This window comes from Panthera uncia, assembly GCF_023721935.1.
Source record: "Panthera uncia isolate 11264 chromosome E2 unlocalized genomic scaffold, Puncia_PCG_1.0 HiC_scaffold_19, whole genome shotgun sequence".
NCBI classification, from domain to species: Eukaryota; Metazoa; Chordata; class Mammalia; order Carnivora; family Felidae; genus Panthera; species Panthera uncia.
The window spans coordinates 2088297-2109912 of NW_026057588.1; the positions used below are offsets into that span (position 1 = coordinate 2088297).

At 45.7% G+C, this 21616-nt stretch overlaps 1 protein-coding gene across 1 annotated transcript; it reads left to right on the plus strand.

Annotated features, from left to right (window-relative positions):
* Window positions 1-913: 913 nt before the first annotated feature.
* Window positions 914-13049, plus strand: ZNF256 (zinc finger protein 256). The gene is given in 6 exon segments (XM_049621861.1): window positions 914-1292; window positions 9129-9447; window positions 9449-9495; window positions 9498-9890; window positions 9893-10509; window positions 10511-13049. Coding segments are annotated over 6 exon segments (1845 nt in total). The 5' UTR covers window positions 914-1153; the 3' UTR covers window positions 10841-13049.
* The last annotated feature ends 8567 nt before the right edge of the window (window positions 13050-21616 follow it).

Here is a 21616-nt window from a genome sequence, read left to right on the forward strand (position 1 = left end):
CCCTCCCTCTCTGTCTGCCCCTCCCCTGCTCTCTCTCTCTCAATAGTAAATAAACTTAGAAAAATAAAATCTGTTTTAATTGTGGTATAATGATATATAACATTATATTAGTTTCAGGCGTACAACATAAAGATTGCATGTTTGTATACATTGTGAAATGATTACAATAACTCTAGTTAATTAATGCCCATCATCTCACAGTTACAAAAATTAATAGCTTTCTATAATTTGCATTTTACAACTGTTTTTCTGAGATGATATCAATTCCTCATGCAGTATAGAACTGTAATCACAGGGAAAATGATAATACTTCCCAGAAATGAGATGAGATCATGGATTTAAGATCCTCTTATATTTCGGGATTCAGAGCACCCTTTGCATGCATGCTCCACCTGTGAACACTGCAGACGTTGTCCTATATCAAAATAAGTATTTCTTTCATTGTTCTCTTTTTGAGATCAATGTCAGATCTTAAAGGAAGTGAATATAAGGACATTGAATAGGAAATGTGAATGGATAAAAGTGTTGCCCACCAAACTGGACACCATTCATTCTACAGATCCATTTTTGTACTCCTGCTTCAGGCTGGCACAACATCCTCCTCCATCTTTCTTGTCATGCCCCTATCTGGAGCATTCCTCTTGTCTCTAATTGAACATACAGTTCAGTTTCTTTTCTTTTTTTCTTAAAAAAAAAAAAATCTTTATTTGAGAGAGAGAGAGAGAGAGAGAGAGAGAGAGAGAGAATGAGAGAGAATGAGAATGGAGGAGGAACAGAGACAGAGGGAGACACAGGATCCAAAGCAAGCTCCAGGCTCTGAGCTGCCATCACAGAGCCTGACGTGCAGCTCCAACCCACGAACTGTGAGATCATGACCTGAGCCGAAGTCAGGTGCTTAACTAACTGAGCCACCCAGGCGTCCCACATATATTTCAGTTTCTAAAACTGGCTCTAATTCTTCAGAGCTCATACGTTTGAATTACAGTACGGTAATTTTTATTAGTTTCCTCTACCATTGGACACATTTTGTGACTAACTCTGAAATAATATGTGCATCTGGATCTGTAGCTTTTGGGAACATCTGGAAGAATATATTTAGCTTCTGAGAGCATGCTGAGTTTCAGGGACTCTAAAACGACAGGTCTCTAAATAAATGATCCGTTGCTGCCAGACTATCCAGAAATCTCAGTACCGCCTCTTTAAGAAGGAGCCAAGACCCTCCTCCGCCCCGGGACCTGGAGTCGCCGTTTCCCAGCGCCCCTCGCGGCGGAGCTGGGCCTTTTCGATTGGAGGTGAGGTGCGAGCGCCCTTACAGCGCAGCCTGAGGCTCTATGAGAACTACATTGTCCAGAAAGTTCTGCGACGGAACCGGGGGGGGGGGGGGGGGGGGGCGGAGAGACAGCGTTGCCCAGCCAATTAAGACCCAGAAAATTGCCATTTGGTAGGAGGCACAAAACGTCGGGGAGAGACTTCCGGCGTCTTTCTAGTAATTGCTTTGGCTACGCTGGAGTGTTGTCACCCGGGTCGAGGGTTAGGAGCGTTGGGGTTGGGACCAAGAGAACTGACCGAGAAGGCGCGAGGGGAGGAGCCGACCTCGGCGCGCAGCCAGGGGTCTGTGGCTCGACGACGCCGCCGGGCTGCCCGGCGCCGGGGCCGAGTGTCCCCTCCGCCCACAGAGTATCCCCTTCGCCCAGGTGAACGCGCGGCCCCCGGCCCTCCCCGCCCTCTCCCCACGCAGACCCTCGAGGCCCGAGCGCGGGGCACCTGCTCGCGTCCCTGCGGCCCAGGTCCCGGTGCCCGGGCAGGGGAGGAGCTCGAGGGCGGGGGCCCCGTGTCTGAGCGCCGACGTGACCGGGTGCGGGACGCATGGTGAGCGGCGATATTGAGATCTGTGCCTCAGGTTGAGCAGCCAGCACGAAGTCACCTGTCTCCTTTTCAGGACCGGGCAGGGGTACAGGGAGACCTGAGTCCATCGAACCCCACCATGGACTCATTCATCCAAGGCCAGTCTTTTTCCACATTTCCCATGGCTTCAGAAGCGGCTCTGGAACTCCAGGGACTGGAGGGTGTCTCAGTCCCTCACCCTGAACCGCATGTCCTGTGGATTGTGGTGTCTTGGGACTCCAGTGCTCTTCACTCGGTCTTTGGGCCTAGGGACCCCAAAATAGGGTCCTAAGTCCATGCCAGGTGTTATATGGAGGTGTGCCTGTTCCAGCAGTCAGTGTAAACACGTGTGGAAGTTTATTCCTAGATTTGATACCAGGATGTGCAAATTCTTAGACGTAATACTGAGCTCAGAATAATCAGGAAACCACAAGACTTTCTTTCAGGTGGGAACAAAGAGCAGGGGGATAGGAGTCAGGACTGCAGTGGCTGCCTGAAAACTTGGGTGTCTACTCTGGAGGTAGTGCGAAGTTTGCATCAGAAGAGGGAGGCGATCTTAACCAGGGTCTTCACAGGCTGCAACTGGATGCAGTATTAGGAGGCAAAAGCTGGGCTTGAGAAGGAGGAAGGACGATCAGGGTGGAGGCTACTGCCGAAGTCCAGGTGAATGTCAGTGGCCCAGTCATAGCTGAGATATGGTTGGATTCTGGATCTGTGTTTTTAAAGGGGCAACTAGATTTTCTGATGTGAATGCTGAAGGTGTGAAACAGAGTTCAGAGATGGGTTTTGGTCTTGAAGTAGGGAAGGGGGGTGCCTGGGTGGCTCTGTTGGTGAAGCAGCCTTCTCTTGATTTCAGCTCAGGTCATGATCTCATGGTTCATGAGATTGATCCAGGAGTCAGGCTCTTTGCTGACAGTGCGGAGCCTGCTTGGGATTCTCTCTCTCTTTCTCCCTCTCTCTCTGCCCCTCCCCTATGCACATGTGCTCTCTCTTTCTCACTCTTTCTCACAATAAATAAGTAAATAAACTTAAAAAAGTAGGGATGGAAGTTCCATCATCTGCCATGAGGAACTTGGTTATAGGAGCAGTATTCACTGGGGATATCAGGAACTGTGTTTTAACCCTGTTAAGTGTCTGAAATGTTTTGGAGACCACTAAGGGGAGGCCTTTAAGTGGGCAGCTGAATACGTAGGTCTGAAATATGGGGAGTGATTCAGGATGAAAGCATCCAAAATGTGGTGGCTGCTCTGTGGAACCCAGTGAACGAATGTTGGTCACATTTAGGAGGGGTGATCTTCAAGCTATGATGTAAAACTCTAAAGGGAGCTGAAGGGATGGGTGGAGGCAGAGGCCTGGGTCTCTGGCCTGGATACCTACCTGGCTGGTGTTACCAAGCTTTGCAAACACAGATGAGGGAGGCAAGTGGTTATCAGTGGGGGTAGAGGGATGGGAAAGTGGGGAGGGGCCGGCCCCAGCGACAGTGTTGTCTGGCAGGTGGCCAAGGCTTCCAAGAGAAGTGTGGACATGAGCTGGATAGAGAGGCCGAGAATGAGGCAAGGTCTCAGGTCAGAGCAGGTGCCTATTCACCACTCTCTACACACCAGGATTTTGTAGGAACTTTTATGGGGCTTATGGTATTTCATTCATCTTGAACAAGAGGGTCAGGAGCACATGTGGTCATCGGTAAGAGTCACTAGAACTGGAGTGGGCCACCAATGGGCTGAGCTTTGAATGAGGAGTAGGCAGTGACTATTGAGAGGACAACAGGGGCAGCCCAGAAGTGGAAGAGGGCCACGGGTATCTGAGAGCCATCCGTGGTTCTGTGTGGTTGAGTCTGAGGCAAGGATGGAACCAGGAAGGGAGATCTTTGTAGACTTTGGTGCTATGACCACTAAGGAAGCCATAGGATGTCTGAGATGATACTGGATCCTGTTTGGATAGGTCAAGCATAGTCTGGATGCCATCTGCCAAGTTTAGCATAGGCCTAAAATTAAGACCTATTATGGATACCCTTAAAATATGGTGAAAATGGGATGGCTAATATGGCCTGAGTGCAAGTTCCCATCCCCACCCTGCTCCTGTGGGTCAGCTCTCCAAACCAAACACCCCTTTTTTATCAAGAAGACTAGAGCAGTTCCAGTGTATCTCTCTGCAGCAGGTCTCAGTTTCCTACCAATCCATGGACTTACGTGACAAGCCAGTCACCTCTTCCCGTGGGAACTAAGGTACACTACTTCTTGATACTACAAAGCTTACATCTCAGAGCCCCTGGTGACTCTGTTCTTCATTCTTTTCTGGAGTACCACCTCCGTGTGGCCCTGTGTGGTGTAGCATTGTCTCACTCCTATGCTGTGCGTATGTGTGCTTAATAAATTGCTGTTGCTCTCATCTGGCCCGTGTCAGATTTCATGTTTGGCCATCTCCATAACTGTAGGGTGGGAAATCCACCCTCACCAGTGGGATGAAGAGATGCTGAATAAAACACAAATAATGTGTGGAGAGTTCAGGGACATGCCTGGCCACATGGAGTGGGCCAATGAGGTGTTGGTGGCCGTGGGCATGTGGCCGTGGGTTCCAGAGATGTAGGGGATGTGCCCTATAAAGAATGATGTGTCCTTGGAGAGAGAGTATACCTGATGGTCCCAGGACCTGGTGTTGAGACCTTGGCCGTAACAGGATAATACGAGCAGCTGGATCCCTGTATGCCAGGCCTACAACTTAGATACACATTTGTCCACCTGCCTCTTGTTGCTAATGTCTGGACTCCATGATTAATGGGCCCATGAAGACACAGTGGTACCAGTGGTGCCAGGGCATAGTTTCTCCTCTGAGTTGGGGAGCTTGGAAGGAGGGTGGGCATGCTGTAGATGTGTAGGGGAAGGGATTGTGTCTCCTTAGAAGTGGACTGTCTGTGGTTCATTTGTCACCATCGCAGCAGGGCACTGTGATCTTCAAGGACTTGACTGTGTACTTTTCCTGGGAGGAATGGGGTCTCCTTGATGAGGCTCAGATGTGCCTGTACCACAATGTGATGCTGGAGAACTTGGCACTTAAGACCTCCCTGGGTAAGACTCTTAAACCTACCCCTGTGCCCTAAGATACTTTTTGCCCTTCCTCTTTCCCAAGGGACAGCTGTATTCTCACACCAGGATCATGGGCATTGCTTCCTTCCTCAGTTTCCTGGGTAGGTGCTGTGGTTGGTTGGGCAAAGGTATGTGCACTGCCCTCTTCTGTCCTTTAGCAGCCCTAGCACCTGCTTCCCTGCAGACTCCCAGGGAAGGATGCAGGGTCAGGAGGGTCAGGATGCAGTCATCCTAATGAATCCTACGTTGCTTACTTTCTCACAGGCCAGGTGATTTTGTGCAGATCCAAGGCACATGTGTGCCTAGGTGTCCTTCCTTCCTCTAGCCGACATTTCTTCATGCTTGCCTGTGCCAGGTATTGTTATTACTGACAGTCACTACTCGTGGATCAGAATCTATTCTTACAAGACCCTCCTCTGAAGCTCTCTTTGTTAGTTTTCTTTCCTGCGGTATATCACGTGCTGAGTTGTTCTGGGCCCATCTTTGGTGCCCTTCTGTCTTTCCCTGAATCCTTGTATCACCCAGGTCCTGTGTAGTTGCTTATTTTGGGGGTGAGGTGGAGAGCTCCTGTGGTTCACAGGATGGAAATGAATTGTCTTCATGCTGCTGTAAAAAACCAACATGGCTGGGTCGTTAAACATACATTTATTCCTCACACTTCTGGAGGCTGGGAAGTCCAGATCAAGGCACCAGCATGGTCTAGTTCTGCTGAGGACCTTGTTCCTGGTTAATAGCTGCTGCCTTCTCTTTGTGTCCTAACATAGTAAAAGGCATTAGGGAGCTCTCTGGGGTCTCATTTATAAGGGCACTAATTTCATTCGCGAGGGCTCTACCTTCATCCCCTCACGGAGTCCCCACCTCCTAATAGCATCACATTGAGGGTTAGAATTTCAGCATGCATTTTGGGGGGACACAGACTTTCAGTCCATAGCATTCCACGCCTGGCTCCTAAAATTCATGTCTTTCTCACATGCAAAATGCATTCATCCCATTCCAGCAGCCCCCAAATCTTAACTAGTTCTAGCATCAACTTTGAATTCTAAAGTCTTATCTAAATATCATCTGTGTCAGGTGTGGGTGAAACTTGAGGTATGATTTGTCCTGCAACAAATTTCTTTCCAGCTGTGAACCTATATAACCAAACAAGTTACGTGCTTGTGAACTATGGTGGTGGAACAGAGGTAGAGTAGATATTCCTGTTCCAAAAGGAAGAAATGAGAAAGAGAAGTGATAGATGGCAAATAAGTTCAAAACACACAGGCAAATTTCATTAAACCTTAAGCCTGAAGAATACTTTATGGTTCCATGGTGTGCCATCCGGGTCCACGGAGCAGCAGTCCCACCTCCAAGGCTCTCGTAGGCAGCAGTCCTGCCTCTGATGCTCTCCTGGATTGGGCTTTCATGACTGTAGCTCTTCTCAAACTGGAACTATAAGCTGGTGACTCTATCGCTTTGGGTCCTGGCCCTACTATTCTGAATACTGGCCCCCTCTCTCTGTCGAGCACACTACAGCTCTCTGCCAGAGCCCCTTCCTGAAGCCCCGGTAGGCACATCTGGCCTGCCTGAACCAGGGAAGTGGACCCTCTCTCCCCCCCCCCCACCCCCAATGAAATCACTCTACCCCACTGGCCCATACTCTGGTCTGTTGGTGGGAATGGCAGCCCTGAAGGTCTGATGACCCTGAGGTGCTGGGCAGGAGGGTGTCATTCTTCCCTTGTCTTGAAGAATAGCACCTGGCTTCTATGGAGGTGGCTGATAACGTCTGGTTCATATGCATTCTGATACCCTTATCAGTCACTTGCCCACGTCCTTAGTGTTTTCTTAAGAAAACTGCTTTTTCGGGGCGCCTGGGTGGCGCAGTCGGTTAAGCGTCCGACTTCAGCCAGGTCACGATCTCGCGGTCCGTGAGTTCGAGCCCCGCGTCAGGCTCTGGGCTGACGGCTCGGAGCCTGGAGCCTGTTTCCGATTCTCTGTCTCCCTCTCTCTCTGCCCCTCCCCCGTTCATGTTCTGTCTCTCTCTGTCCCAACAATAAATAAAAAACGTTGAAAAAAAAATTTAAAAAAGAAAACTGCTTTTTCATTTTTTTCAATGTGGATAGGCTGAGAATTTTCCACATCTTTAAGTTCTGGTTCCTTAAAAAAATTTTTTTTTAATGTTTATTTACTTTTGAGAGAGAGAGACAGAGTGTGAGTCGGTAAGGGGCAGAGAGAGGGAGACACAGAATCTGAAGCAGGCTCCAGGCTCTGAGCTGCCATCACAGAGCCCACCGTGTGGCTGGAACTCATGAACCGTGAGATCGTGACCTGAACCGAAGTCAGACGCTTTACCAACTGAGCCACCCAGGCTCCCCAAGTTCTGGTTCCTTTTTGCTTAACCGTCCCATCTTCAAATCAGTTCTAATTACATTTTACTATAAACATTCAAGAAGAACCAAGCAACTCCTTCAATACTTTGCTTAGAAATTTTCCCAGCTAAATATCCAGTTTAATTGCTTTTACATTTTACTTCTACAAAATACTAGAACATGGGGGCGCCTGGGTGGCTCAGTCGGTTAAGCGGCCGACTTCAGCTCAGGTCACGATCTCGCGCGCGGTCCGTGAGTTCGAGCCCCGCGTCGGGCTCTGGGCTGACGGCTCAGAGCCTGGAGCCTGCTTCCGATTCTGTGTCTCCCTCTCTCTCTGCCCCTCCCCGTTCATGCTCTGTCTCTCTCTGTCTCAAAAATAAATAAAACGTTAAAAAAACCTTTTTTTAAAAAAACTAAAAAAAACCAAAATACTAGAACATGAACAAAATTCATCCTTTTATATCCATTGTCCAATAACATGTTCCTTATTTCCTCCACCATTCTGGTGAAGCCCGTCCGTATTTCTGCCAACATTCTGTTCATGATCACTTAAGTATCATCTAAGATGATGGAAACTTTCTGTACAACTCTCCTCTTCCTAAAGTGTCATGAGAATTGCTGTTAGCACTCCCTTCATGACAGTATTGGCCTTTGCTGGTACACTCCACAAAGCTCTTCCAGCCTACCCACCACCTCCCAGTGTCAAAGCTGCTAACACTTTCTTAGGTATTTGTTGCAGCAGGCCCCCGCTTCTTGTACCAATTTCTGTTTTGGCCCACTTCAACTGCTATAACAAACTAACATAGGCTGGGTGTTTAGAACAGAAATATGTATTTCACAAGTCTGATGTCTGGGCAGCCCTCAGTGGAGGTACTGGCAGATTCAGTGGTAAGGGCCTCTTCCTGGTTCGTAAATGGCCATCTTGTACCCATGTCCTCACATGGCAGAAAGAGCATGAGAGGGCTCTCTAGAGTCACTTCTACAAAGGCACTAATCCCGTTCATGAGGACTTCACCCTCATGATCTAATCACCTGCCACAGGCCACACACACCTCCTAATACCATCACCTTGAGGGTTAAGATGTCACCGTGAGAATTTTGCAGACACACAAACATTGAGTCCATAGCATGAATCCAGCCCCAGCAAGATGAGCTCAATGGGAACCTGGCCCTGGGGGAGGCACAGTGTCAGGGCTGTGTTCAAATCATATCAGAAACTTATTGTTTGATATTGTGGTGTAATGACAGTGGTGACTAAACCTTATTAGTGCCTTTCCCATTCTTGACACTGCCAACTGTCATGTCTGCTGTTTATTGCTTCTACTCTTACTTCTAGAGCAGGGTTATTCCCCCACATTGGTGGACTCCATCTCACCTGTTATTGCTCTGCCTGAAGCGCTCTAACACTGGCGTCTACATGTTGGGTCATGGTGTGTGCACATAGACAGTCATCACATACCAGCTGCTCTGTTGCATTCACATTTTCCTGCCTGAACACATTCTTCTACCTAACACACCCACGGCAGCAGAAGACAAGATATGCTGAATGTTGTTTGTAGAGGGACAAGTAGTAGACCATGCTGCTCCTTCCTGTATTGCACCCCATGGTTGTGTCTTTTACCTTGTGTGGCCTCCCCCATCCCATGATCTTTAGAGGCCCAGTTCTGATAAGCTGCCCATCCACAATCTGTACCCAGATCTCTGGTCCTCAGAATAGTCCCACTGATTCATTCCTGGGTTGGTCAGATAACTTTTCTACAGGTTTCCCCTTCTCACCAGAGTCAACATGCACTTCATCAATGTTTCTTTCCTTCAGGTTGTCAGTGTGGAGTGGAGGATAAGGCCATATGTTTTGAGCAGTGCATTTCTGCGAGAGTATTGTCACAGGACGGGACTTCCAAAGCAGGTATGTCTCCCCAGAAGATTTGTGGACCCATCTTGAGAGACATTTTGCATTTGATCAAGCACCAGGACACTCATCATAAGCAGAAATTGTACATATGTGGGGCATTTGGAAAATAATTTCATGACACTGCAAACCTTCATCAGCACCATTAGCAGCACATTGGAGAGAAACACTTCAGAAGCAATATGGGCGGAGCCTTGCTTTTAGAGAACTGCAAATTCGATGTCAGTGAAGCCCTTTACCTGCAAAGAAATTAGGAAGGACTTCTTGGTCAGCTCAACTTTCTCTGGCAACAGGTCACTCACACTGGGGAGGAGTCAAACAGTGTAACTGAGTGTGTGGTGGCCTTCCACAATGTAAACTGTCATTGTAACCAGGGAGACTGCATGAGAACTTTTAGCCCCAAACACACGTTTATTCAGCACCAACAAGTCCTCACGAGGGAAAGATGTTATAGCTGCAGTGAATGTGGGAAATCCTTTAGCAAAAGCTGTAGCCTCCGTGACCATTTGAAAGTTCACACTAGAGAAAAGCCTTATAAGTGTGGGGAGTGTGGGAAATCCTTTAGGCAAAGCTCTGGCCTCATTCAACACCAGAGAGTTCACACTAGGCTAAGACCTCATGAATGTGATGAATGCAGAAAATTATTTAGCAAGAAGTACAATTTCATTATGATCAGAGAGTTCACACTGGTAAAAAGCCATATGATTGTGGTGAATGTGGGAAATTCTTTAGCTGCAAATCTGACCTCATTACTCACCAGAGAATTCATACTGGAACAAGGCCTTATGAGAGCAGTGAAGGTGGGAAAGCCTTTAGCCACAGCTCCAGTCTCATTAAATACCAGAGAATTCACACTGGAGAAAGGCCTTATGAGGGTGGGGAATGTGGGAAATCCTTTAGCTAGAGTTCTCACCTTATTAAACACCAGAGAGTTCATGCTGGAGAAAGATCTTATGAGTGCAGTGAATGTGGGAAATTCTTTATCTCTAGTTACCGATTCTTTCAACATCAGAGAATTCACACTTGTTTGAGACCTCACAAATGTGATGAATGTGGAAAATTATTTACCAACTTGTCCAACTTCATTAAGCACCAGAGAGTTCACACTGGAGACAGGCCATTTGAGTGTAGTGAATGTGGGAAATTCTTTAGCTACAAATCCTACCTCATTACACACTGGAGAATTCACACTGGAGTGAGGCCTTTTGATTCTGGGGAATGTGGGAAATCACTTAGCCATGGCTCTTTGCTCCTTCTACACTGGAGAGTTCACATGAGGGAAAGGCCTTAATGAGTGCAGTGAATGTGGGAAATCCTTTAGCCACAGCTCTAGCCTCATTAGACACCAGAGAAGTCACACTGGAGAAAGGTCTTGTGAATGTAATGAGTGTCAGAAATCCTTTAGCAACAGCTCTAGCCTCATTAAGCACCAAAGAGTTCATACTGGGGAAAGGCCTTATGTATGCAGTACATGTGGGAAATCCTTTAGCCAGAGTTCTAACCTCATTAATCATCAGAGAGTTCACACTAGAGAAAGACCTTATGGATGTAGTGAACATGGAAAATCATTTACCTTCAACTGCCATCTCCTAAAACACCAGAATATCCACAAGGAATAAAGCCCTTTACATAATACCGGTAAGTCTGTTATAGACTGCATTGTGTCCCCTCAAAATTCGTATGTTCAAGTCCTAATCCCTAATGTAAGTATTTCAGATGTGACTTTTTTATTGAGATAATTAAGGATAAATGAGATCATAAAGATGGGGTCCTAATCCAATGTGACTGGCGTCCTTTTAAGAAGAGGAGATACTAGAAGGTGTGGCCCTTGTGTACTTTTGTGTGCTCTTTCTCTCTCTCCATTAGCAAAAGACAGACCATCTAATAAAGATGGTTGTCTGTAAGTCAGGAAGAGTGGCCTCATCACAAATCAATCCTGATGGCACCTTGGTCTTGGAGTTCTAACTTCTAAAGCATGAGAAAATAAATTTCTGCTGTTTAAGCCAACTAGCCTGGTATTTTGTTAGGGCAGACTGAGAGGGGACAAAGATACAAATTTCTTTGTACCACAGCATATTCTGTTTTCACTGGACTTGATAGGTAGCCATGAATAATGCCAAGAACATATAAAAACATAGTAAAATAATTAGGAAGTCACAAATTTTAAGAATTACTTTGCTCTTTTAACAGGTTTATTGAAGTACAGTCAGTTCTTGTTATTCTTGACAGTTATGTTCTAGAAAGTTACTGGGAGCACTGAATTAGTGAATACAGAGCCGTTGTTCCTGGGGAAATAAGGTTCCTAAGGGCCTCTGGTCACATTTTCATCAGTCAGTCAATACATAACATTGTTTTACATGTGTTTCTGTTTAACATATTTTTAAAAATTTTATTTTATACAGAGACAGTGGGAGTGCGGGAGGAGCAGAGAGAGAGGGAAAGAGAATCCCAAGCAGTCTCTGCACTGCCAGTGCATAACCCAGTGCAGGGCTCAAACTCACAAAACTGTGAGATCTTGACTTGAGCCAAAACCAAGAGTCAGACGCTCAACTGACTGAGCCACCCAGGCCCCCCCTACATGTGTTTCTGTTTAAATGCAACTCATTTACTGTATATTGTTGATTGAATAACATTGAATTCATGGCCAACAGCACTGTAACTCATGCCTAACCAATATTTACCTAACATGTATTTTCTTTAAGGCACATTCCTTGTGCTTAGGAATATCAGACAGCACTTAGGTACTAGGCTTGGAGGCCATTTGGAACCACAAAATCATAAAAACTGCAAGTATGTCAATAAGGAGATCATGAGAAGAACACTTGTTTTCAGTGTGAATGAGAAGGCATCCTGTGGCCTTGTTGATCTCATGCACATCAGGTGACTCAAATTTTTTGTAGCTCTGCATGTGTCTGGGTAAATATAAAAGTGTGAGTATTGATTTTATAGCTTCAAATTTTAGCAAGTAGGCAAATTTATAAATAACAAAATCCATGAAAAATGAGTATTGACTATATAGTTGTCTTGTAATAAATTGTTGTATATTTAAAGCATACAATTTGTGTTTTGGTATTCTTAAACTTTTGAGACTAAAAGTTCCTTCTTGCCCTTCATAATCCATCCTTAATTTATAAAGTTACTGAATCAAGGACATATTTTACCTTTTATAATGGATATTTTCAAATATATACATAAAGGAAAGGACTGTGTTATGAAGTTCCATAAACTTTTCCCCAGTTTTCCATCATTTATCATTTCATCATTCTTGTTTCTGCTATTATGATGCACATTGCTATGCTGTTTTACTTCTAATCTTGACATCTTATCTGTCTTTATAATTTTTTTTAAATGTTTTTATTTATTTTGAGACAGAGTACATGCAAGCATGGGATGGACAGAGAGAGAGGCAGTGAGAAAATCCCAAGCAGGCTCTGCGCAGGCTTAGTGCAGAGCCTGATGCGGGGCTTGAACTCACAAATCGAAAGATCATGACCTGAGCTGAAATCAAGAGTCAGAGGCTTAACCAACTGAACCACCCAGGCACCCTGACATCTCTCTTAATGCATAATCTGCAGAACACGTTTTCAAGTTTAAAGGCCTCAACAACTTGTTCAAAAAATATTTAAAGTACAATAAAATGTTTTCAATGCCCAATTTTTTCTATTATCTAAAATATGTGCTCCTTTTTTTTAATGGTTATTTATTTTGAGAGAGAGAGAGAGAGCGAGCATGAGTGGGGTAGGGGCAGAGAGAGGGAGAGAGAATCCCAAGCAGGCTGTGCAGAGCCCGATGTGGGACTCAATCTCATGAACTGTGAGATCATGACCAGAACCGAAATCAAGAGTCAGATGCTTAACCAACTGAGCTACCCAGGTACTCCTGTGCTTGCTTTTTAAGGCAGGTTGGTTGCAATCGGGTTCCAAAATGTATCTATGACTAAAGTAGTTCTGTCTCATAATTCTCTTTTAACTTATAGCTAATGTTTTTTTTTAACTTTTTTTTATTCTTATTTATTCTTGAAGTTCCTGAATCATTTGTCCATTAGCATTTGTCACATTCTGGATTTGTCTTTTTTGCATATCTGATGCAGTTTAATTTGGTTACCCTTTCCCTAAATTTCTCATAAACTAGATATCAATGAGATGGATCAGAGAGCTGTAGTCCCAGATGAGTGTGTTGGTGATATACCTGGAAGCTCATACGGTGTTTGCGAGGACATGTCCTCTCTGCCTGGAAACGCAAACATTTCAGATACCATATGCCCCAGTATATGACAAATATGCACCTGTTACACTGCAGCATAGTCTAGAGAAATATACATCCCAGCAGCTCTCTGTGACAGGTGTGTGGTACTGACAAACCTGTGGAGGCCCCACTTCCAGCCTGAGGACAGGTGTGGGATGCTGATGCTCCTCAAGACAGCCTGGACCCACATACACATATACCACCCTGTCCACAAAACAAGTTTGACAAGCATGAGACGGAACCTGCATTTGCAAAAGGCCATAGGCCCGTGGTGAAAAGGAAGGTGCTGACACACAACAGCAGGTGTGGCCATAGGAAAACACACATACTGGGGCGCCTGGGTGGCTCAGTCAGTTAAGCGTCCGACTTCGGTTCAGGTCACGATCTCGTGGTCCGTGAGTTCGAGCCTCGTGTTGGGCTCTGTGCTGACTGGTCAGAGCCTGGAGCCTGTTTCACATTCTGTGTCTCCCTCTGTCTCTGACCCTCCCCCCGTTCATGCTCTGTCTCTCTCTGTCTCAAAAATAAATAAACGTTAAAAAAAAAATTAAAAAAAAAAAAGAAAACACACATACTACATAGAGACGTGTGAGATGGGCATGCGACAGGGTTATGCCAAAGCTGGTGTTTGAGACACACGTGCAGTCACGCAGTGTCCGTGGATCGGGTGTGACAAGGCAGGCACAGCCTGGCTTGGAGACAACCACCTTCTCCATCATCCCTGCAAGTTTGTTGATTGTGGAAATGAGAACAAACACACACTGGTGCAACCATTTTCACGAACAAAATGATGAACTTATCCTTCCTTCCCAATATTACCTCCTGCCCCTTGACAATTTCTCTCTTGCTGTCTTCCATGGTTTTCCTTTCCCGACAACTGTTTACTTCAGTATAGATTAGTTTGCCTTTTCTAGAATTTTATATCAATTGAATCTTTATTTTTTGTTGTGTGGTCTGTTTCCTACTGCATAATTATTTTGAGATTCATCCTTGTGCATATGGTGTATAAGTAGATTTGGGATTTTTTGCTTGGTTGTGTGTGTGTGTGTTTCCCTAAATATTCTATTGTACGTATAGAACACAATCTATTTATATATTCATCTGCTAATTGACATGTGGTTGTTTCTGGTGTTTTGGCTGTTAGAGATAATGTTGCCACAGACATTTATATTTTATATTAAGTCTTTATGTGGGAATTTGTTTCATTTCCTTGAAGTTAAGACCTAAGAGTATAATCACTCATACAGATGATAGGTGAGTGTATCTATTGTTAAGGAACTGTCAGACTGTTTTTAAAGTGGTTAGACAATTTTACAGTCTCACCAGCACCAGTATTGTTTGAGAATTTTAGCTTATCCAGATCCTCACCAACAATTGGCTTAATCAGTCCTTTTAATTTTCGTCATTCTCCAAAGTGTTTCTTGAATCTTCTTGGAAAAAAAAAAAAAAAAAAAAAAGGAAGCGCAGTACCTGGTAACTTCCTTTAACTTTAAAAGACAACTTTTTGTCAACTAGAAATAGAGCTGATAAAACAGGGGACATGGAAGATGGTCAGCATTGAGGGGATCCTAGAGTAGGAAGGGACTCCTGAATGTCCTGGTTGTGGTGCAAGCAGTCCTGCCACTCAGGCCACATGATCTAACAGACCCCTTGGAACTGAAGGCATTGGTGGTGGGAAGATGTCCAGTGCTTGGTTTCGGGCAGTCCCTAGCCAGAGAATCACCATGCATGCTCCTGCCTCTCTGGAGGATGTCCATGCCACCTGAAGTCCAGATTTCTACATCATTTTGAAACAATTCCTGTTGTGTCACTGTCCTCACATAAGAACAGAATGGTTAAATATGAGGCATCAAATCACGCACCCAGAACAGCCTTGCTATATTCCATTATTATGGAAACGTATACGTTTATACACGTATAATGTATACCTCCTGGTTATAACCAAGATTTAGCTGGATCAGATCCAGAGAACACAAGTGGTCTGTGCAAGTAGGTGGTTGAGGAGCCCCCCACGGTAGTTGACAGTTCTGGCCAATGGCGATTCTTGGTGTTCTGCACAGCCAGATGGAGGGGAAGAAAGCCTGAACTTTGCTTCTGCATTTGTCATTACCACCGCCTGGATGATGTTCCTTCACCCTAAATTCACATGTTGAAGCCCTGTTCCTCAGTGTGATGGGATTTGAAGGTGGGGCCTTTGGGAAATAGAGTTGAAATGAGGTTGAGAGTATATGAAGCCCTCATGATGGGATTAATGTTGTTATAAGAGACCTCACAGAACTTACTCTCTGCTCTCTTCTTTCTTGTCTTCTCTCTCCCTTCTTCCCTCCTTCCCTTATTTTAACTAGGCCATACATGTACATTGCTTAGCATATTTGCTTCTCTGAATCACCTGGTGTAGTTAAGCATCAAACTTCAGCTTAGGTCATGATCTTACAGGTCATGGATTAGGACCCTGCATTGGGCTCTGTGCTGACAGCTCAGAGCCTGGAAGCTGTTTCAGATTCTGTGCCTTTCTCTCTGTCCCTCCCCCGCTTGCATTCTGTGTCTCTTTCTCTTTCAAAAATAAATAAACATTTTGTTTTAAAAAATGTCAATGCCATTAATTTACTAATAATATAATGGAAAACAGTTTGAATATTTTCAGGTATTTTTCTTTAAGATATAATCGACTAATGATGTAGAGTCTGTAGTTTATCTTTTTAAATCTAATAAACAAATCTCTCTTGATGTGAAAATGTCACTAATTTTCCAAGTATTCAGAATATTTTTAAAAAGATTGCTTTTGTTTTAATGTTTTTGATTACTGTTTTATAATTAGGTAAAATGTTTACATTTGTTGAAATGTCAAAATAATAACATAAAATTCAGGTAATTGTTGCTTCCTGATGATTGATGTCTCCTCCCTATATGAAGATATGTCAACAACTTTTTACTTATTTCCTGCCTTGTTTATAAAAAATATATACATGTTTATTATTATTATTTTAAAATATTTATTTATTTTTGGGAGAGTGCAAGTGGGGGAGGGGCTGGAAGAGGGGGACCAAGGATCCCAAGCAGGCTCTTCACTGACAAGCTGACAGCAGCTAACCCGATATGAGGCCTGAACTCACAAACCACAAGATCATGACCTGAGCTGAAGTTGGAAGCTCAACCAACTGAGCCACCCAGGTGGCCCCAAAAGTAGATACATGTTTAAATTCCTCTGCATTTTCAGTTTACTTATTTTGTGTGTGTGTGTGTGTGTGTGTGTGTGTGTGTGTGAGAGAGAGAGAGAGAGAGAGAGAGAGAGAGAGGGAGAAGGGCAGAGAGAGGGGGAGAGAGAGGATCCCAAACAGGCTCCACACTGTCAGTGCAGAGCCCGATGTGGGGCTCAAACTCATGAAATGCGAGATCATTCACAACTTGAGCCAAAATCAAGAGTCTGATGCTCAACCGACTGAGCCACCCAGGCGCCCACAAAATCCCTCTGCATTTTAAAAATAGACTTTCTTGGGGCGCCTGGGTGGCGCAGTCGGTTAAGCGTCCGACTTCAGCCAGGTCACGATCTCGCGGTCCGTGAGTTCGAGCCCCGCGTCAGGCTCTGGGCTGATGGCTCGGAGCCTGGAGCCTGTTTCCGATTCTGTGTCTCCCTCTCTCTCTGCCCCTCCCCCGTTCATGCTCTGTCTCTCTCTGTCCCAAAAATAAATTTAAAAAATGTTGAAAAAAAATTAAAAAAAAAAATAAATAAAAATAGACTTTCTTTTTTGGAGCAGTTTAGGTTCACAGCAAAATTAAGCAGAAAGTACTGAGATTTTTCCCTATATCTCTTCACCTACACATGCATAGTCTCCTCCATTATCAATATCTACCATCAGAATGGTACATTGTTACAAGTAGCAAACGTACATCACACTCATCACCCGATCCTCAGCTTCAGTTTATTTTTTGATGATTCTGGCTGCTGTAAATGTCCTCTTTGGTTCTCCCTACATGCTGGTATTGTTCAACGTTCTCAAGAATGAAAAAGATTCGCATTTTGGAGAATGAAACATTAAGAACGACCATTTTATTCATGTGCTCAGCTTAACTCTTATCTGTTCTCAGACATTGCTGCAACTTCTCTGAGGTATTACCTTTTTTCACCATCTATGATATTACACCCATGCTTTTTAAAGTAGGCTTCACACTCAGTGCAGAGCCCAACACAGGGCTTGAACTCATGACCCTGAGATCAAGACCTGAGCTGATATCAAGAGTTGGACACTCAACCTACTGAGCCACCCAGGTGCCCTTTTGCCACCACTTTTGAATAACTACATAGATACTGTTATTAGCTGTTTGTAAGTTGCATTTTACAACTTTTTTTCTGAGATAATATCAATTCCCATGGATATCAGCCTCTGCAACCACAAAAGAAATGATGGTAATTTCCTAGCAAAGAGATGAAATCATGGATTTAAGATATTCCCAATATCTCAGTTTTCAGAACAACCTTTGCGTTTGTGCTCTGCCTTTGAACACTGCAGTCACTGCTCTGTATCAAACAGCATGAGATTGGTATCGGATTCCTAAAGGAATATATGTCAGAATATAAAATGAGAGAGGGGCACCTGGCTGGGTCAGTAGTGCATGAGAGTCTTGATGTTGAGGTCCTGTCTTTGAGCCCCATGTTGGGGGAGTAGAGTTTATTTAAAAAGAATATAAAGAGAGAGAGATTCAACAGATATGTGTTGCTCAATAAATTGTATATGATTAAAGGCAGGAGAAATGTTTTCTGTGGGAACTATGAAGGTCCATTTTTATACTCCTGCTTCAGCATGGCCCAACATGCCCTTTCCCCCATCTTCCTTGCCATGTAATTATGAGGATTATTTTTTCTCTTATTGCTGACCAAATATACACAAAGATGACTGAAAAAAAAAAAGATTTTAAAGCTTCAGAGTGATGCAATTGAGCTACAGTGGGTACTGTTCATTGGTATTAAAAACCAAAATTCAACTGAGTAAATTTTAAAGATCTTACTGCCTTTACTTGGCAATTCATGAATTGGGCAGCATCCAATCTAGCAGATAGGAAGTAGCTCTGAGATCTGTACCAATGAATGATTTGTATAGACAGAAGGGAGCAGGAACAGACAAATCATACAAGGTGTTTTTGCTGATTGGTTAAGGCAGAGTTACATTCCTTAAATGGAGCAAAGAAAAGTCTTGGAGCCCAGTCAGGTGACGTGTGGGTCAGGCAAGTACTAATTGGTTGACCTAAGCATTCCTTCTCTAGGAAAGCTGAACAAAGAAATTCAATTATATTTTGGTGTGCTGACATGGGGCTTACCATGTGTGACCATATTTTGAGTGTGGTTAGATTACTTTAGATTCAGCTTCCAGTGAATGTATTTTGTGTTTGAATGACTCTATGGGATAATATAAGCATTTGGATTTGTGCCTTTTTTTTTTTTTTTTAATTTTAGAGCGCTAGCAGGAGAGAGGGGTAGAGGACGAGACAGAATCCTAAGTAGGCTCCATGCTCAGCGCGGAGCCCCCCCTCCCTCCCCCCACGCAGGGCTGGATCCTATGACCCTGAGATTATGACCTCATCTGAAATCAAGAGTCAGATCGGATGCTCAACCAACTGAGCCACCCCAGGGCGCCCCTGGATTTGTGAACTTGTAAAGCATCTAGAAATATTTTTAGTCACTAGGAACATGCTGAGCTTCTAGAATCCAAGATCCTGTCTCCAAACACTTGGTTGATTAGCTGCAGACAGTACTCCCTGGAAATCTCACCTAGCCCTTTTAGTAAGGTGCGAAGCCTCTCTGCTCTCGGACCGGTAGTCACCCTCTCCAAGTGCCTGAGGATTTCCTCCTTTCCACCAGAATTCAGTTAGGAACCAACCCAGCCCCTGCCTGTGGATCCAGGGCACTAGAACACCCTGAAAGCTCAGCGCAGAGCTGCAGTGTAGGTAACTAACGAAGTCCCAGAAAAATAGGCGTTTCCTGTGAGGCGCGAGGACTTCCGCGTTCTCCGCTTGGCGGTCGTTTGGCTGCTCTGGGAACGGGCCTTCCTGCTGAGGGCCCTCAGAGCCGGCCGGGGACCGAGGCGACGGGACCCAGAAGGGACGGGATGAGGAAGCGCTGTCCCCGCCGCGCAGACAGGGGTCCGTGGCTCAGCAACGCCTCCGCCCAGGACGGGACCGCCCGCCCGGGTGTCCGCCCCGCCCACAGAGTCCGATGGCGGCGGCCGCGCGCAGGGACCCCGCTGAGGTAAACGCGCGACCCCCGCACCCTCCCCGCCCCGCCCCGCCGACCCTCCAGGCGAGCAGCGCCCGGCACCTGCTCGCGTCCCTGCGGCCCAGGTCCCTGCGGCCCAGGTCCCTGCGGCCCAGGTCCGGTGTCCCGGCTGGGCATGCGCTCGCGGGTGGGTACCCCGCATCTGAGCGCCGGCGTGACAGGGTGCGGGAGCGGGCTGCTGGGGCGGGGTCGGCTGGTGCAGGGCTGCAGGGGGCGTTCAAGGGGGTCGAATCGGGGATGTGGGGTTCGCCTTCTGCCCTCGGGGGTCACAGGGGCACTGGCGGGTTGTCCCTTCATGTGAGGACTCTAGACGCCAAGGAGAATTCTGGCCAAAGGAGGGACACAATCTCCGTTTGGGATTTAAAAATTTCCCAAAGGTTGGGGTGCCTGGGTGGCTCAGTCGATTAAGCGCCCGACTTTGGCTCAGGTCATGATCTCGCGGTCTGTGAGTTCGAGTCCCGCGTCTGGCTCCGTGCTGACAGCTCGTAGCCTGGAACCTGCTTTGGATTCTGTGTCTCCGCTCCCTCCCCCCGCCTCTCTGCCCCTACCCCACTCCTGCTGAGTCTCGTTCTGTCTCTCAAAAATAAATGCTAAAAAAAAGGTTTTTTTTAACTCCCCCAAGGAGTTCAAAGGAAGAGCAGATTGGAGGAGGGTGCGGAGTTCCTTGAGGTCACTCATGTGGAAATGTTGGGGTGGGTTCAGAGCCAATGTTCAGGAAAATTCCTGAGAAGGCTTTGGTGCAAATAGGTGGTTTTACTAAAGTACAGCGACAGGACCTGTGGGCAGGAAGAGCTGCACTTGGGTTGTGGTGGGTGACTGATTATATACTTTCAAGTTGGGAGGGGGTCAGGGATAGCGGAAGTCTGTAAGGAATTTGGAAGCCAGGTTTCCAGGACCATTTATTGCTGCCTCATAAAACCGTAGTCGTGAGGGGCGCCTGGGTGGCTCAGTCGTTTGAGAATCAAACTTCAGCTCAGGTCATGATCTCATGGCTCTTGTGTTCTAGCTCCGTTTTGGGCTTTGCGCTGACAGCTCAGAGCCTGCTTCAGATTCTGTCTCCCTCTCTCTCTCCCTAGCTCTCTCTCTCAGAAAGAAGTAAACTTGAAAAACAAACAAACAAACACCTTAGTCATTAGGCCCTTCACGGATATATCAGAGGACCTCATGCTTGGAAAATGATTGCTAACATGCATCTTGGGAAGGTACAGACAAAGGAAGTTTCCAAAGGAATTTTTTATGTTAAAGGAGACTTACAGGATCATGGACGTTCAGGATGATGTTAAGCTAAGATTGCTTTTTACCTCTAGTAAAGTATTAACATCAAGGCAGTTGAGTCTGTAGAGGAAGGTTTCACTGCCTCTCTCAGGGACTTGTCAGTGGGCTCTGAGTTGTAAGGAAATTTAATTTTTTTCTTTTGCCTTTGTTCCCCATATCAGTCACTGCTGGTGAGAGGCAACATTGAGCATTGAGTGAGAAGTGAGACAGCCTAAAATCAGCTGGCTCTGGGGTTAGGGAAGGGAACAGAGAGGCAGGAACTCCTCGAACCCTGCCATGGACCCATTTCTCAAAGTCTTGCCTCTTCACCCATGTTCCCATGACTGAAGCAGCTCTTACGGAATTCACAGAGATCAGTGGAGGCTGTCCCAGGCCCTCGATATTGGTAGCTTCCCACTCCGGTATTTTCTGGGACTCTTAATGCTATTCCTCCAGTCCTCGAGTCTGGGGACACTGGAGAAGCCCCCAGCCCAGGGTTCTAAGTCCATTGCAGGCTGTACATAGTGGTATTCCCATGACTGGGGACCAATGTAAACCAGTGTGGAAAGTTAACCTAGGAGCTCTACCAGGATGTGTATATGCTTAGAGGTAAAACTGATCAGAATGAGGA